This window comes from Zalophus californianus, chromosome 1 (genome assembly GCF_009762305.2).
Source record: "Zalophus californianus isolate mZalCal1 chromosome 1, mZalCal1.pri.v2, whole genome shotgun sequence".
In the NCBI taxonomy this organism is placed as follows: Eukaryota; Metazoa; Chordata; class Mammalia; order Carnivora; family Otariidae; genus Zalophus; species Zalophus californianus.
The window spans coordinates 67,004,843-67,021,635 of NC_045595.1; the positions used below are offsets into that span (position 1 = coordinate 67,004,843).

The 16,793-nt window shown below is 44.5% G+C and overlaps 1 protein-coding gene across 1 annotated transcript in view; it reads left to right on the forward strand.

Annotated features, from left to right (window-relative positions):
• XYLB (xylulokinase) overlaps positions 1–14,156 on the forward strand; it is a 51,938-nt gene extending 37,782 nt beyond the window's left edge. Inside the window, exons 16-19 of the mRNA XM_035724376.1 lie at positions 2,203–2,261; positions 3,371–3,458; positions 6,081–6,166; positions 11,110–14,156. Of these exons, the coding sequence (XP_035580269.1) occupies positions 2,203–2,261; positions 3,371–3,458; positions 6,081–6,166; positions 11,110–11,187 (311 nt within the window). The 3' untranslated portion in view covers positions 11,188–14,156. The remainder of the gene's footprint in view (positions 1–2,202; positions 2,262–3,370; positions 3,459–6,080; positions 6,167–11,109) is intronic.
• The last annotated feature ends 2,637 nt before the right edge of the window (positions 14,157–16,793 follow it).

Below are 16,793 nucleotides of genomic sequence, written 5' to 3' on the forward strand. Positions count from 1 at the left end.
CTCTTGAGATATTGTTGAAGAGGTTTTCCCCTCTTTCAATGCCACAGAAATGTTTTTTGTTTTGTTTTTTTTACATTTTGTACTGTTCGTATAACTTCCACATTTAGGACTCTGATCCTTCTGGAGTTCACTTTTGTGAATGGTATAAATCGGGATCCAGTTTAATTTTTTTTCCGCATGGTGACCCAGTTCTTTTTTCCTCCAGTACTTGTAGTGCCTTCTTTATCATTTATCAAGTTTTTATATATATGTGGGTCTCTCTCCCCATCCCCTTTTCCACTCCATTGGTTTATTGGTCTGTTTTTGGGACAAACTATTATTATGGCTTTGTAGTATGTATTAGTTGGCCAGGTCTGCATAACAAAGTACCACATACTGGATGCATCAAACAACAGATATTAATTTTCTCACAATTCTGGAGGCTAAAAGTCTGAGATCAAGGTGTCAGCATGGTTGTTTTTTCCCGAGGCCTCTCCCCTTGACTGTGTTTTCACATGGTTTTCCCTCTGTGTGTCCTAATAGACTGTTCTTATAAGGACAACAGCCATATTGGATTAGAGCCACCCTAATGGCCTCATTTCAGTTAACTACCTTTTTAAACATGTATCTGTCTTTATCTTCAAATACAGTCACATTCTGAGGTACTAGGAGTTAGAACTTCAACATACAAATTTTGAGGGGACACAGTTCAGCCCAAAACACGTCTTAATGTCTAATATAGCAATTCACCCCCTCACTTTTCTTTTTTCAGTGTTGTCTTAGCCATTTATGGATCTTTATTTTTCCGTAAATATTTTATAGTAACTTGATTCAGTTCCTTAAAAAAAATCCAGTTGGAATTTTTATTTAGGTTGCATTGAATTTATAAATTAGTTTGAAAAAATTGACACTTTTATAATGTTAGTTCAAATCCACCCAAGACCGTGGAATATCTTTTAATTTACTTAGATATTCCTTTTTGTACTTTAATAACAGTTTCCTTTTTTTTTTTTTTTCCTCATAGAGACTTCTGAATTCTTTGCTAAGGTATTTCCTAGCTACATTATATTTCTGGTTACCATTGTGAATGGTAATTTATTTTCTATCACATTTGGTAATTGGTTATTGCTAGAAATGCCACTGATTATTGTAAGTTGACTTTTTTATATCTGGCAACCTTATTAAACTTTAATTAGTTTTCCTATTTTTAATTTTTCTAAGTAGATAGTTTATTGTCCATAAATAACAATGGTAGTTTTATTTATTTTCTTTCAATCCTTATATATTTATTTATTTTTCTTGCCTTATAGGTGTGGCTAGTAAAACTAGCACTATGTGACAGTGTATTGGATAATATGAGTCTTTGTTTTGTTCTTATTATTAATTAACTATTGCTGTGTAACAAATTACTGCAAGACTTAGCAGCTTAAAACAACAATGAACATTTATTATCTTACATGGTTTCTGTGTGTCAAGAATTTGGGATTAGCATAACTCAGTCGTTCTGGCTGAGGTCTCTTCTAAGGTTGAAGTCAGTATGTCATCTGGGGCTGCAGTCATCTGAAGGCTTGACTCAGGCTGCAGGATCTGCTTCCCAGGTGGCCAGCTCACACGGCTGTTGGCAGGAGTCCCCAAAGTGAGGGAACCAAGAGAGTGATGTGCAACAGAACAGGATAGAAGCCTCAATGTCCTTTATGACCTACTCTTGGAACTCACACTCCACCATTTACACAATATCCCACTGGTCACAGGAGTCAGCCCTATTGACTGTGAGAGGGAACGACATGAATATAAACATATCTGGAGGCAAGGGTCATTTGGAGGCCATTTTTTTGAGGTCTGGGAGACACACCAGTCTTAAAGAAAATACATCTAAGTGTTTCTGTTAAGAATGACGTTTGTTATAAATTTTGGATAGATGGCCTTTATTAATTTAAGTAAGTTCCCTTTTGTTCCTGGTTCGTTGACAGATTCTTTTTTTTTTTTTAATGATTTAAAAAAAAATGAAGACAGTAAGAGGTCGGTGGGGCAGCAGCCTCACAAGCAAATTACTTGTGACAAGCCTGCATGGACAGTGCCAGCTCTGGAGCTCTCCTTGAGTCCTGTGTGATGAGCAAGAGGCATTGGTCCAGTACAAGCCCTTTGTGGCTGAAGGACTCTAGAAAAGTCTTTTTTGTCTTGAGGAGATTGTTACAGCCATCAGTGTTTTCTTCTTCCTTGCAGTGCCCAAGACAAAGATTTTGGCCACTGGAGGGGCATCTCGCAACAGAGACATCTTACAGGTATGTGTTGGTGATAGGCCAAGCAGTAGGGCCTCTTCCATGTCTGTTACTTCTAAGAGCCTGACACTGTCCAATAAGGCCTGCCTCTATTCCTACTCCTATAGATGTCTGACAGTCAAGCTATCACATCATGGGGCTGTCAGGGTCTTACTGGGACACTGAGCATTTTTGGATGTAGCCTGAGGCTGTATCAACTATTGACTTATAATATACCTGTCTTAGGTAAGATTCTCTAAAAAAAGAGCCTGAGATGGGAATTCTTCTATAAGTGGATTGTTGAGAAGGTGCTCCCAGAAGAGAGTGAGGGGGGCAGGTAGCGCCGAGGGAAATGATAAGCAAGAATGTGATTTCAGCTTCGGTTCCATCCCATAGGGAAGATCTGAAACGTGAACTGTACCACAGACTTGGTTCCACCTTGGGTAAGGGGGCCAAGTGGCTAACCTGGAGAGAGGTGAGAATAACCTCCTATGAGAGGCATCCTCTGTTCAGCCAAGAGAAATACCTTTGAGGACGGGCAGCTGTAAGCCATTAGCAGCCGATACTCACAGCATCTGGGGGAGAGATGCACACCAGTCCAGTAATGGAATCCAGGTGGGGCATCAGTGGCATCCACTGTAATATTTCCGGTCAACTAAGACTCCCAAGTCTTTTCCATGTGAGCTCTACTGAGTAGAGGTCCTCCATTTTAAAATTATGCAATTTATTTTGGGGAGCTAAATGGAAAAATTTATCCTTATCCCTATAAGACATGCCCCCTTAGTTTGGGTTTGTTTGAGCTTGTTGACATTAGTCTCTACCTCCAGCCATCTCCACCTTAACCATTTGCTAAATATACTTCCTAAATCTTCCTCCTTGTCTTTGATAAAATGGTTAAATAGTGCAGGGACAATCTGGAGAGCTGTGGCCCTCCACTAGAGACTTCCCCCAGGTCATCCTGACTCTATTATTATCAGGGTGGCATGGCTGAGTATACTCCCTTTAAGGCAGTAGAGGTGGAATGGAAGGCATCAGAAGACACATGAGGAAAAAGAGCGTAGAGCATGTGTGCCAAATGTCCGTGTTCCCCCCGAGGAATGGCTTACCACAGTATAAAGCTCCCTCCTTTCCAGGTGCTTGCAGATGTGTTTGGTGCCCCAGTGCATGTCACAGACACTGCCAACTCAGCCTGTGTGGGCTCTGCATACCGAGCTTTCCACGGTAGGTCGCAGGATGGGGAACAGAGGCTTCTGGAAGAGTTGGGGCACTGGCGGGGCTGAGGAGGATAGCAAGGGGAGATTGGAATGTTCCCAGCCTTCAGGGACATTGGAGTCTTGGGCTTTAGTTTCATTTTTTCTCCTCTCAGCAGGCAAGAACCAACCCAAACCTTCTGTTCTTTTATTCTGTACTTAAAGTGGGGAAAGAAAAGTAGGTTCCTAACTGAATGAGACTTGGTCATGGTCAGGCTCAGCACAGGGACATTGGGAAAGAACGCAGGACATGCTTGAGGGCACATGGGTGTGGGTCTGGACAGCTGGCGGGCAGGAGAGGTGGATGAAGTCCAGGGCCATCGTTTCAGCAAATGCAGGAAGTGGAGACAAAGCTGAAGGCTTCAGAGCCAAACAGTCCAGTACCCTGGACAGCTCCATGGGGGCCCATCGCTCTGATGGCAGCCTCGCTGAAACTCGGATCTCCCCCATCTAGGCAGGTTCTCCTGGGAGCTGCCCATGCCCACAAGGGGCCTATTTAGTCAATTTGCCCTGTCCCCTGCCTGCTCAGACTGCTCCTCCAGCTGCCCATTTACCTCAAGGTCTCTCTTTCCTCTGGCAGTTCTTTTCATGCATTTGCTCTTCACTTTTTAACACACCTATTTAAACTTACATGTTTCTATCAACATTGAGAATTAATCAGGGACCAGATCCTTCTCTTAATAATTAACCTCCTGCTCTTTTACCCCCCTCCCTGTCTACCCTATCTTCCTCACCCCACCTCATGCCACCTCCTGTGTCAAGATCACTGGGTAATTTATTTCCAGGTTGTGTTTTTAATTAAACTTACATCATATTGGCTTTTGTTTGCACTTCCCTATGAATTCCTCTCTCTCTCTTCCTAATTCCCTGCAGTTTCTTTCTCCTTTTTCTTTTCCATGATAGTTTTGTTGGACTCTACAACCTCGGTAAGTTTAAGAGAGAATTCAGTAGGTGATAACTTTAGAGGCCTTACATGTCCAGCGTGGGCTTTGTTTCACCCTCCAAAAGAATGCTACCTTGTGGGGTGCCTGGGTGGCTCAGTCGGTTCAGCATCTGACTTTGGCTGGGATCGAGCCCCGTGTCCTGGGATCGAGCCCCATGTCGGGCTCCCTGCTTCGTGGGGAGTCTGCTTCATCCTCTCCCTCTGCTCCTCCCCCCACTTGTGCTCTCCCTCTCTCTTTCAAATAAATAAATAAATAAATAATCTTAAAAAGAAAAAAAAGGAATGTTACCTTGTTTGGGCAAAGGACTCTAACTTCAAAATACTTTCCCTCAGCACCTTGAAAATACTGTTCCATAATCTTCTGGCCCTTAGTGCTGCCCATGAGAAGCCCAGAGCCCACGTCTCACTCCTCCTTCTAAAGCGGGAAAGGCACTGCCCTTTAGGGACTCCACTACTATGTGGCACTGCATTTCTTTTTTATTTTTCCTTTTCTGTGCCTATTGCGTTGCCAGAGGTTATCTGGGGTACTGCCCACTCTGCCCTCCAAAACTGAAGCCCAGGCTAAATCCAAGCACACCGGTCCTCACCCTGAGGTGTCTCAGCCACTTCACATCTCTTCTCCCCAGCCGCATCCAGGCTGAACCTCACACATAGGCGATCTCTGAATGAGTGGCCAAGGGACCATTGTCTTTTGATTGGTCTCTCTGCTCCCCCCCCCCCCGTTCCCATACAGCTCTGAGCCGAGATATCCCAACATCTGCTTGGAAACCTCGTGTCTTCCCCGGGCCCTGCCTCACTCCAAGTGGTCCTGTGTTTCCCTGCCTATCTGATAGTACTCCCTAACCCGCCTAGAAATTCCTCACTTTTCCTGACCCCCGACAGCAGCCTCCCTTCCTCTCCAGCCCTGCGCTCATTTGCTTGGGGAGTATTTATTGAGTGCCTCGGGTATGCAGGCGGTGTGCGAGGCCCCAGGGCTCTTCTGGAGACCCAGTCCCTGGCTTCACAGAGCTTTGGGAGCTCAGCAAGGGAGGGACCTTAAATCTGGGGCCAGAAATTGTACAAAGTTTCTGAGGACAGCAGATGGTACTTAGGGGTAGAGGGTTAGGGAGCCTCGGAACAAGGGACATTGTGGGCAGCAGCTGGTCTGAGAAGAGTGTAGGTCTGTGAAGAGAGGAGACCGGGACACTCGACACAGTGAAAAGGCTGAGGTAGAAGGAATCGTAAGAAGCCTGGGGTGGCTTCGGTGCACTGAGCCATGGGGAGTGGGGCCAGGTGAGGGACGAGAGGCAGGTAAGTTCTCCTGTCAGGTGCCAGGGGCTAGCTGCCCTGCTGTGACAGGTGCTGTCCCGCTGAGCAAGACAAACTAGGCCTTGCTGGGGAGAGGTCTACACATCAAATTTCTCTCTTCTCTCTCTCTCTTTTTCTCGAACAGTTTTACCGAGACACAATTTATATGGCATAAACGTCACCCAATTTTAAGTGTACAATTCAGTGATTTTTTTTTAGTAAATTTACTGAGTTGTGCAACCATCACCATAATCCTGTTTTAGAATATTTTATCACCCCAGAGATAAGATGCTATTTTCAGTTAATGTCTTCATTTGCAACATGCACTGATGTGAAATGAGCTTTCTCTGCTTGGCCTTGCAGCTGGAACAGACGTGCCCTTTTCAGAGGTTGTGAAGTTAGCCCCAAATCCCAGATTAGCTGCTACCCCAACCCCAGGAGCTGCTCAGGTGAGAGACCATCAGAATTTGGTCATAGCCTTTGCATTGTGAAAACCAACCACAGTTAACTCTTGAACAACATGGGTGACGGGTGCCAATCCCCTTGCAGACACGAAAATGTACGTATAACTTTTGACTCCCCCCAAAACTGCTAATAGCCCACTGCTGACCAGAAGCCTTACTGATAACATAGTCAATTACTACATATTTTATATATTGTATGTGTTATATACTGTATTATTAAAATGAAATAAACTAGAGAAAAGAAAATAATAAGCAAAATGCATTTACCATCTACTCTATCGAAAAAAATCCACCTGTACTTGGACCTGCACAGTTCAAACCCATGATGTTCAAGGTCAACTGTAGGTTCTTTTTTCCAAAAGGTAAGTTTTGCTCTGTCACTTAAAGTTGATGTGTTCAGCTAATGGGGAAATCCTACTTTTTGGTTTTTTAATTGTCAAGGAAACAGAGCAAAGGGGAGCCAGGTTGTCAACTGAGATTTATAGATCCTGCTGATTTTATAGCCCCAGGGGTCAGCTCGATTGCTGGGTGTATCTTCAGTGTTCCATATGCCTTCAGGATGGGCCCTTACATTTCACGGGTTACAGAAGCCACAGAAAGATTCTGTCACTTAAGCGTAAGAAGTGCTACGTTTCTAGCTCTCAGATCTGAATTCTGGATCCAAGACAGGTGTGCGGTTCCCCAGGCCAGGAAATCCCTGGGAAGGCAGACCCCGCTTGTTACAGCTTGGGTTCTCTGGAAAGCAGACCCTGAGATGCCAATTAGGGTGTAGGACATTTATTGGGGGTGCTCTTGGGATCTATATCTGTGGAGGGGGAAATGAGGAGGCAGGATGGGGCAGAGGGAGGAGGTGAAACCCAGGGCAATCTCCCTGGAGCCCTCAGCCAGTCCTAGAGGGAGTCCTGAAGCTGGGCTGACTCTTTGGACTTTAACCTAGCTGGGGTAAGGGGGCCGGGCCGTTATACCTTATGTCAGCCGGTGTCTATATGCAGGCCACCCCAGGATGGGGTAAGGCAGCACTCTCTAGCCAAAGCCATCCCCAAAGGGGGCCGTCAGCTGAGGGCTGGGAGAATAAGGTCTTCATTCTTGAAGGGCAATCTGGGTGGTATGCCATAGCATCCACCGTACCTCTGTTCCTGTTCCCAGAAGATTCTTGCAGCCCAGCGGCAGGGCTGCGCAGACAGAGGGCATTATTACTGATGTAGCAGGCAGCATGAACTTCATGCTTGCACCAGATTTCCTTGGCCCTGAAGTGCCATTGGATGATGTGGAGTGGGCCCAGGAGGATAACTGTGCACACGCTGTGTCTGCATCAAAACTGAGTGAACCCAAGCTTAGGAAACTCCCAACTTATAAAGGAGCTGCAAGCAGATCTTCCCAACCTTTGCCCTCGAGGGAGACATTATCTGTACTAGCCTGATCAGCAAATAAATTTTCCTTCTGCCCCAGAGGACGACTCTATCTCTATCTTCCAATGCTATTTGTCATACAAACATTGAGAAGATAGTCTGCAACAAAGGCTGTCACCAGTCACATAGAAACACCATGGAGAATTATCTCCCAACATATCTGGGAGCAGAAGCTCCCAGTTTCCAGGTGACTACGTAACCCACACGTGTAGGTGTGCCCAAACTTTTATTACTTTGTCCTTATGTCATGTGTCCTTACCTTTAAGAGCCAGCTCAATGCAGTAGGAAGACCCTAAACTGATAGAAAGGGCCTTTGGGTTTTCATTCTTATCCAGCCTTTCCTTCAGCATATGACCGTCATATGACCTTGAACAGCATTTCTCATCTCTGAGCCTGTTTCTGCATCAGTGAAGTGGGGACAACATCTGGTCCTGCCTACTTTTAACCCACTCTTTGTGAAGTTTGAAAAGACTCCCTGACTAGAATGGCTTCATTATGTAACAAGAAGTCTGAAGGTAGTTGTGGCGCTGGTTCCATGGTTCCACAATGTCAGGGCTCTGGGTCATAGTCCCTGCAGTTCTACAGATCAGCAACAGACAATGGCACCATGAGAACCACCTATGTCATTTCCAATTTTCTAGTAGTCTCATTAAAAAAGAAAAAAAAGTAAAAATAAAGAAATGACTAACTTTAAAGACATTTTTTATCTAATCTAGTATGTCTGAAATATTGCTATTTCAACAGGTAATCAATAAGAACAATTGCCAATGTCGGGCTCCCTGCTGGGTGGGGAGGCTGCTTCTCCCTCTGACCCTCCCCCTTCTCATGTGCTCTCTCTCTCTCTCAAATAAATAAAGAAAAATCTAAAAAAAAAAAGAAAAGAAAAATTGCCAATGTGCTATTTTACATTCCTCTGTTTTGTATGAAGCTTTTGAAATCCGAGGTGCATTTTGGGCTTGTAGCGCGAGTCCCAGTTCAAGTGCCCCCAGGCTTGAATGACTTATGGCTATGGTGTTGGGTGGCGCCGCTCTAGATGTGCTCCTGATGATCACAGGATGTCTGCCGCTTCTCCAAACATCCCGCTCCCCCACCACTGTAGCCATAGGCAGGAGTGAGGGCGTGGCGTTGGGCAGCCCCTCCTCACGCACTTCTTGCTCATCAGGGAGAGAATCCTGGTCTATTTCTCTCAACTCCCCCACCAGACGGCTACTTGGTCATATGGTCACCCTTGGTTGTAAGAAAGGCTAGGGTAGTTTCTGGCTCCTTTGTCCTCTAGAAGGAGGCCCACGAGGGAGAAGGTAGCTGGGGAAAGCTTTAGGGCAGCTGCACCTGTCTCCTTATAGGCAGCAAACACTCTGTGTGTGTCCCCCACCTTCCCTGGCTCGCCCATGACCAAAGTCACTAAAGGCTCCTGGAACTCTCTACCCGTCAACCCAAGTGCAACCTCAGAATCCTTCGTAACACCAGGTTGCAAGCAGCAACAGTCTATGACTGTTGGTGTAATGAGCTATTGGAGGACTGGTTTGTAAACTTGGGAGCAGGGGAGCATCCTCTGTGTTCTCTCTATGGCATGTACAGTAGTGGTTGTGCTCAAGTAGAAACTCAAAACTGTACCAGTGTTTTCTCTCGGCTCAGCTGAATATTGCAGTTTCCTCTTGACAGACAAGATCCAAGCTCCCCATGAGTTCTCTGTTCTCTGTCACCTTCACCGAGTGGCCCCAGATGCGCCAAGAGTGGGCCCTGGGTGCAAAATCAGTTACTAGAGTACTTGACTTTGGAGCTAATTAAGCCAAAGGAAGGAGTGGGATTGGAATGAACTAGTAGTGGTGTTTGTGAGTCGCAAGGACATCTGGGTCCCTTGTCTACAAGACACCATGTGCTCACCTGAAGTGTCCACATTTCTCAGGCAAGGCTTATAGAGTCACAAGTGAAAACAGGTTTTGTTTTGTTTTGTTTTGTTTTTTTTAAAGGAGTGGGGAAGGAAGTTTAAGAATGTGGGGTTGTGAAGGGTGCCTGGCTGGCTCAGTTGGTGGAGCGTGGGACTCTTGATCTAGGAGTTCTGAGTTTGAGCCCCACGTTGGGTGTAGAGATTATTCAAAAATAAAATCTTTTTAAAAACCTTTTTCCCTTATTGGTTTTTGGTTTTGGTTGATTACCCAGCACACTGTATATATAATTTTGTAGCCCACTCAAAAAAAAAAAAACACTACAGTACAACATGAGTATTTATATTCTTAAAAATGAGCATATTATTTTTAATGACTGCATAATATTCTCTCTGGCTAATGAACCATAATTTACTTGTGCGTTTTATATGTCTTAGAGCAGTTGCTTCTAGTTTATTATTTTTTTTTTTTAAAGATTTTACCCATTTACTTGAGAGAGAGAGAGAGAGCACAAGCGGGGTGAGGAGCCGCTCTAGATGTGAGGAGCAGAGGGAGAAACAGACTCCCCACTGAGCAGGGAGCCCGATGCAGGGCTCTATCCCAGGACCCTGGGACCACGACCTAAGCCGAAGGCAGACACTTAACCAACTGAGCCACCCAGGTGCCCCTCTACTCTTTTAATTACTGCACTGAAAATTATGTGGGTAAAAGGTTAACAAAACCATTTCCTGTTCTGCATGAGAATTTGAACTTCGGTTACTTCTAGCTCTGTTTCCTTTGGAATGTCACAGTATGGGTACACAGCATTGCTTATGTAAAAATGGCCTTTAATTAGGGCACTGCATCTGGAGTGGGAAAACCATATATACCTGATGGGAAGTCATACTTAGGGCTTCCCTGAGTCCAGTGACGTCTCATGGAGTTGTTAAAAGAGATACTCCTGTGGGGCATGAGGTTTCAAAGCCAGGGTGGTTCTTGCATCTGTATGATGTGGATTTCACCTCCTTGCACCTGAGCTGTAACATGGGGCGCAGGGAGACCGTTTCCTGGACACTTGTGCAAACTGCTATAAGGACCGCTATGCGGTCTTTCATTGAAGAGAAGCACCTGCAGCCACTGTGCCAACAGGTATGTTTCTCCAGTGTGTCCTGTTGAGGGCCAGGGTGTGGCGCATGGTAGTCTTAGGAGACTGGACGGTTAGTCAGGTGCGGCACCCTACATTTAGGATGGTTTCCTTAGGAGAGCTTTGCAGAAGTAGAATAAATGGGTCGAAGGCTATGGGCATTTTCAAGCCCTTTAATACCAACGTACAGTCAAGTTGATTTCCAGAAGGGTTGTACCACCAACTTCACCAGCTGTGCGATAAGCCAGCATTTCCAGGTACCTTCACCAGAATTTTTAAAAATTTTGTAGATTTGATAACAAATTTTTTGGTCCTAATTTGCATTTTTAAAAAATCTTAAACTGTAGGTTTGAGAACTACTAGCTTTTCCTCTTTTGAGACTTGATGCTTCCTTTCCTTTGCTCAGCACAGACACTTAAATTGCAAGTAAATGGGATGCTAATATTTTAAAAATTGCAAGTTGCTAAGAGATGCCTCCCCATTCTTAAACTGCTCTTTCTGCCCCTCCAGGTCTACGAGGCCCTTCTCCCGCAATATGCCAAGCTTGAGCAGAGAATCCTGTCCCAGACCCGGGGGCCTCCAGAGTGAATTCCTCAGGCCCAGGTACCCCTATTAGCCCTGGCTGCCTAGGCTCACTGGTCCCACTTGACGCCGTGCTCCTCCTGGACAGCAGGGACCCTCTTCCCTGTCCTGAGTGACTCTGCCTGCCCACCTGACTCCTTGCGGTGCTCCAGCCCTGCCCGGGACCACCTGAAGCCCACCTTAGCACATCTTCCTGAACATAAATGGGCTGATTCTGTGCCCTTGTGCCCAGGGCAGGAAAGCATCTGTCTTTTCCTGTCCTTTATCTTGGGAGGCAAGATAAAACTGTGAGTCTGGGATATGTCCAGTAAAAATTGGTGACTTTTCCCCTTTCAAATGCAGAAGTAAAGCTAATATAGGGACCTAATCAGCAGAACAGGGGAGACAAAGCTATCCCCCATACCCCCACCCTAGCAGCCTCTTCCCCAACTCTGACTCTTTGGCTACTTCTCCTCAAACTGTAACCCACAGCCACCTGCCACCCCCCCCGCTACTGTGACCCTGTGGTCCATCCTCCCTCCTCCAACGATGACCTCCTCAGCTGCTTCCTCCCTCCTCATTTCAGTGTCTGAAGGGCTTCCTAGTGTCTTCCTTTCTTGTCTTCCCCGTGCTAACCCCTCCGTCAAGTTTTTGCCCTTCTCACCTCCCAGTTTCTGTCCCCTCATCTTCCGTGATCTCTCCTCCCTCCCCATGCCCACCTTTTGTAACTCATTACCTCCCACCCAAGAAGCTTGACAGGGCTGATGACCAAGCTTCCTGTCCCCTCCCATCAGCTCTGCCCACAGGCTGCCTGACTCCCTGGCACACCAGACCACTTGCAGGGGCCCTCTCCCAGGTAGTACAGGGCAGCACCTCCCTCCCTCCATCCCTTCCTTCAGGGAGCATTTCTCTAATTCTGGATTTTGTTGATTCTTTTTCCGGGGTGTCATTTAACATATTCTCTATCCTCTGTATTTCCTATAAATTGGTGATTGGATCTAATACAGAGCTCCTCAACTGCAGTACTATTGACATTTGGGGCTGGGTAAGTTTTGGTTGTGGGGGGGCAGCAGGGTCGCTGGCCTCGACCCACCAGATGCCAGTAGCACGCCCTCCCCAAGTCATGACAATCCAAAATGTCTCCAGGCATTGCCACATTATCTCCTGGTGGGGATGGGAAGGCAAAATTGCCCCTGGTTCATAACCACTGACCTAGAGTCTTGATCCGATGCACGTGTGATGATTTCCCTTTTTATGTCAGACAATTTCATAAAATGGTGTTGTGTTCTTCCATTGGGAGGCACATATGTCTGGTTTTATCTCATTTGGGGGATGTTCAAGCCTAGCTCCATTAGTTCACTAGGGGTACAATTTTGTTATTCCTCTTCATTTATTACCCAGAATTCTTCTGTGTGAGAGACATTCCCTGTCCAATTACCCAAAGGGGCTAGGAGAGGCTGGATAAATACTTTCCTCTGTTCACCAGTTTTCAAAATAATGGGTTGATTCCCAAGCATCCTCTAACAGCAAGTAGGTTTTTATTTTTAGTGTCAATACCATACATTTAATATATTTTATGTATTTTAATCCATTACAGTAATTATTTCTGCCCTTGTCTTCTTTTTTGATAGTCACTCTTTCCAACTTTTCTCCTGCTTTCCTGAGCTTTCCTTCCTTCTTCTTTACTGATAGTAATGCTCTGTGTGGTCCTTAATTATTGCTGGTCCCCAAATTTTTATCCTCATCTCTCTTTCTCTCCCATTCTGTCCTCTCTTGTTGGATGATTTCGTCTTTTCTTGGGTTTCAACCACTGCTTCTGTGCCAGGAACACCCAGACCTATGCTTCCATCCAGAACTTTCCTTGGAGTCTATTAGAAGTCTCAGGGGGGTGCTTCAGACTCCACTTATCTTCCCTTGCCCTTCCCCAAACCTCCTCCTCTCGTGTTCCTGTTTCAGTGAACTGGCACCACTGTTCATCCATCCATTCATTGAAGAACCCAAACCTCAAATTCAGATGTCCTCCCCCTTTGCCATGTCAGATCAGTCACCAAGTGAGTTTGGTTATTCCTTTGCTAACTCCTAAAGCAGTTCCTTTCTCTCCTTCCCTCCCGTTTTACTTTGGATCCCTTTATTCCTTGCTCAACGTATCACAAAAGCCTACAGATAAAGTCCTGCGTGATCTGCTTCCCTCAAATTGAGAATCCCTCAAATTTTACCTCTGCTGCAAGCCCTTGCCTAAATTGGAACTTCAGTTAAACCAGACTACTTGTGGTTTCCATCCAGAGTGGAAGAATGCTGCAAACCAGGTCTGGGACCTGGTCGATCAAGGCAGTGGAGAGGGGGACGTCAAAGGAAGAGGTTTAGAAAATGAGTGGGACCAGCAGCATCACTTCTGAGAGAGATGAAGTCATCTTGAAAGGAAGTGGTGTCCCTAGCAGGTTTGGTGGTTGAAGGAGAGAAAGAAAGCAGAAAGCTGAAGATAACAGCCTATTTTATTAATGGCAAGTCAAAGATTCAGAAGAAAATGGACAACTTTCCCACCCCTACTACCTAGATATTACTCATTAAAGAAATTTTACAACATCGACCAACAGAAAAAGATTCTCTTGGACCAAGAAACAGTGAAAGCCACTCAATCAATCCATTTCCCATTTTACCTCTGCCCCCATAGGGTTGCCTGTTATTGCAAGCATGTCAACATAAATAGAACAAGGAATTCACTGTGTATACAAATACAGGAAGAAAACAAAGTGAGAATCATAACTTTTCAAGCTGATGAAATACTCCAAAATAAAGAGAACAAAAGAGAGTAAACTGTAACAATCCTCCAACATGAACTCTAAAATAAATTTTGAAACAATTGTGGATATGAAAGATACCACAGTTCAGAAAATTTAAAACTCAGAATAAAAATGAAAAAGCGAGGCACCTGGGTGGCTCAGTTGTTAAGCATCTGCCTTCGGCTCAGGTCATGATCCCGGGGTCCTGGGATTGAGCCCTGCATCGGGCTCCCTGCTCTGCAGGAAGCCTGCTTCTCCCTCTCACACTCCCCTTGCTTGTGTTCCCTCTCTCGCTATCTTTCTCTCTGTGTCAAGTAAATAAATAAAATCTTAAAAAAAAAATGAAAAAGCAACAGGGATATGTGAAAAGAGAAATGACCAAGTTTGGGAAACAATTTGAACAAAAAATTAAAATCATCATAGATATGAAGACAAAATCACAACATATTCAAATAAAAATAGAGATGACTACAAGTACAGTAAAGCATTATAGAAGTTGGGAATGACAAAAGCTAAGACAGCAAAAAATACAGAGGAAGAGCTGAAAAGGTCCAGAACGAAAATGATAGGTAAAGAAGAAGTAACACAGGCAAAATTGGAGCTCCCAGAAGCTACCAAAAAAGAAGGCAGTGGAATTGCTTAATACTTAAAACTGCTCCAGGAGAGGAACACCTGGGTGACTCAGTCAGTGAAGCGTCTGCCTTTGGCTCAGGTCATGATCCCAGGGTCCTGAGATCAAGTCCTGTATCAGGCTTCCTGCTCAGCGGGGAGCCTGCTTCTCCCTCTGCCTGCCACTCCCCCTCCTTGTGCTCTCTCTCTCTGACAAATAAATAAATAAAATCTTTAAAAAACAAAACTGCCCCAGGAGAAATTTCTGAAAAAGCAAAAAGAAGACCTAAATCTTTATCTTGAAAGGGCCCCTTTCTTACATAGAAAAGTTGACCCAGAATGATCAACTGAGATATATCCTGGCAAACTATTAAATTTTGAAGGTGAGGAAAAGACTAGACCAAAAGAGCTAGTCTCTTACAAAGGAAAGGTCAGGTCGGCATCAGACTTCTCAAAAAGCAAGTAATGGTGGAGCAACATTTTCAAGAAGTATAAAGAAAAAAAATAGGAACTCAGCTAAGTGTTTGTATCAAGCTAAGCTGTCCTTTAACTATCAAGGATACATGTAAGTTTTAATCATGTGAGAGCTCAGGAAATATTGTACTCATAATCCCTGAGGATCTTACTAAAAAGCTTCAACCAACTAGGAGATAATTGGGGAACTTCAGCAAAAGGACTGGTGGTGAGCATTGAGTATCTTTAGTTTCAGATTTAAAACCAAAATGAAAGAGGAGCTGGGGTGAAAGAATAGTATCAAATGATATTCTTTGACAAGGTAGAAGTAACAATGAAATAAGTGAAAAAGGAGGGAGAGGGGGAGGACAGTACAAAGTGGGCTTTGTTGCAAAGGCAGTATTACAAGGCAAAGGGCATCATTTATTTTTTTTTAGAGAAAGTTCTCATTCCTTTTTTTTTAAAGATTTATTTATTTATTTTTGAGAGAGAGAGAAAGCACATGGCGGGGGAGGGTCAGAGGGAGAAGCAGACTCCCCACTGAGCAGGGAACCCGATGCGGGACTCGATCCTAGGACTCCAGGATCATGACCTGAGTGGAAGGCAGTCGCTCAACCAACTGATCCACCCAGGCGCCCAAAGGGCATCATTTAAAGTTGACAAACCAAATAGTTGGGGCTTAAGTAAGGAAAAAAAGAGACAAAGAATTATATAAAGGTACAACGATAATCACTAGAAGATAGAAATCTCCCTCAATGCTCAAAGAAACAATAATAAAAGCAATAAATCACAGTGAAAAATGCAGTGAATGTAGCATCATACACAGTAAATATATAATAAAAAGCATAGAATCAAATTAATAAACTAAAAGGCTCAACTCATCTATTAAAAAAAAGTTCAAAAATGAACAAAGGGGAAAAAAAAGAAAGGCAAACCAAGAAATGGACTCTCTCTCTCTTTTTTATTTTTTTATTTTATTTTTTTAAAGATTTTATTTATTCATTTGAGAGAGAGAGAAAGAGCACGAGAGGGAAGAGGGTCAGAGGGAGAAGCAGACTCCCTGCTGAGCAGGGAGCCCAACGTGGGACTCGATCCCGGGACTCCAGAATCACGACCTGAGCCGAAGGCAGTCGCTTAACCTACTGAGCCACCCAGGCGCCCTCTCTCTCTTTTTTTAAAAGTAGGCTCCATACCCAGCATGGAGCTCAATGCAGGGCTTGAACTCACAGCCCTGAGATCAAGACCTGAGCTGAGATCAAAAGTTGAATGCTTAACTGACTGAGCCACCCAGGTGCCTCAAGAAACAGACTCTTTAACTATAGAGAACAAACTGGAGGTTATCAGAGGGGAGGTGGGTGGGAGGATGAGTGAAAAAAGGTGACAGGGATTAAGGAGTACACTTGTGATGAGCACAGGGTGATGTATGGAAGTGTTGAGTCACTATATTGTACACCTGAAACTAATATTAGTTATGTATAAGTTAACATACATATATGTATGTTATATGTATGTTTTATTTAAATCACACATATGTTATATGTATGTTTTATTTAAATGGGATTTAAATAAAAACTTTAAAAAAGTTCAGATTGGCTCACAAACCAGCATCTTACTATCTGTTATTTACGGGAGACATATTCAAAATGATCTGGGCACCTGGGTGGCTCAGTCGGTTGAGCATCTGCCTTTGGCTCAGGTCATGATCCCAGGGTCCTGTGATCAAGTCCCTCATTGGGCTCCCTGCTCCATGGGGAGCCTGCTTCTCTCTCTGCCTTTGCTTCTCTCTCTCTC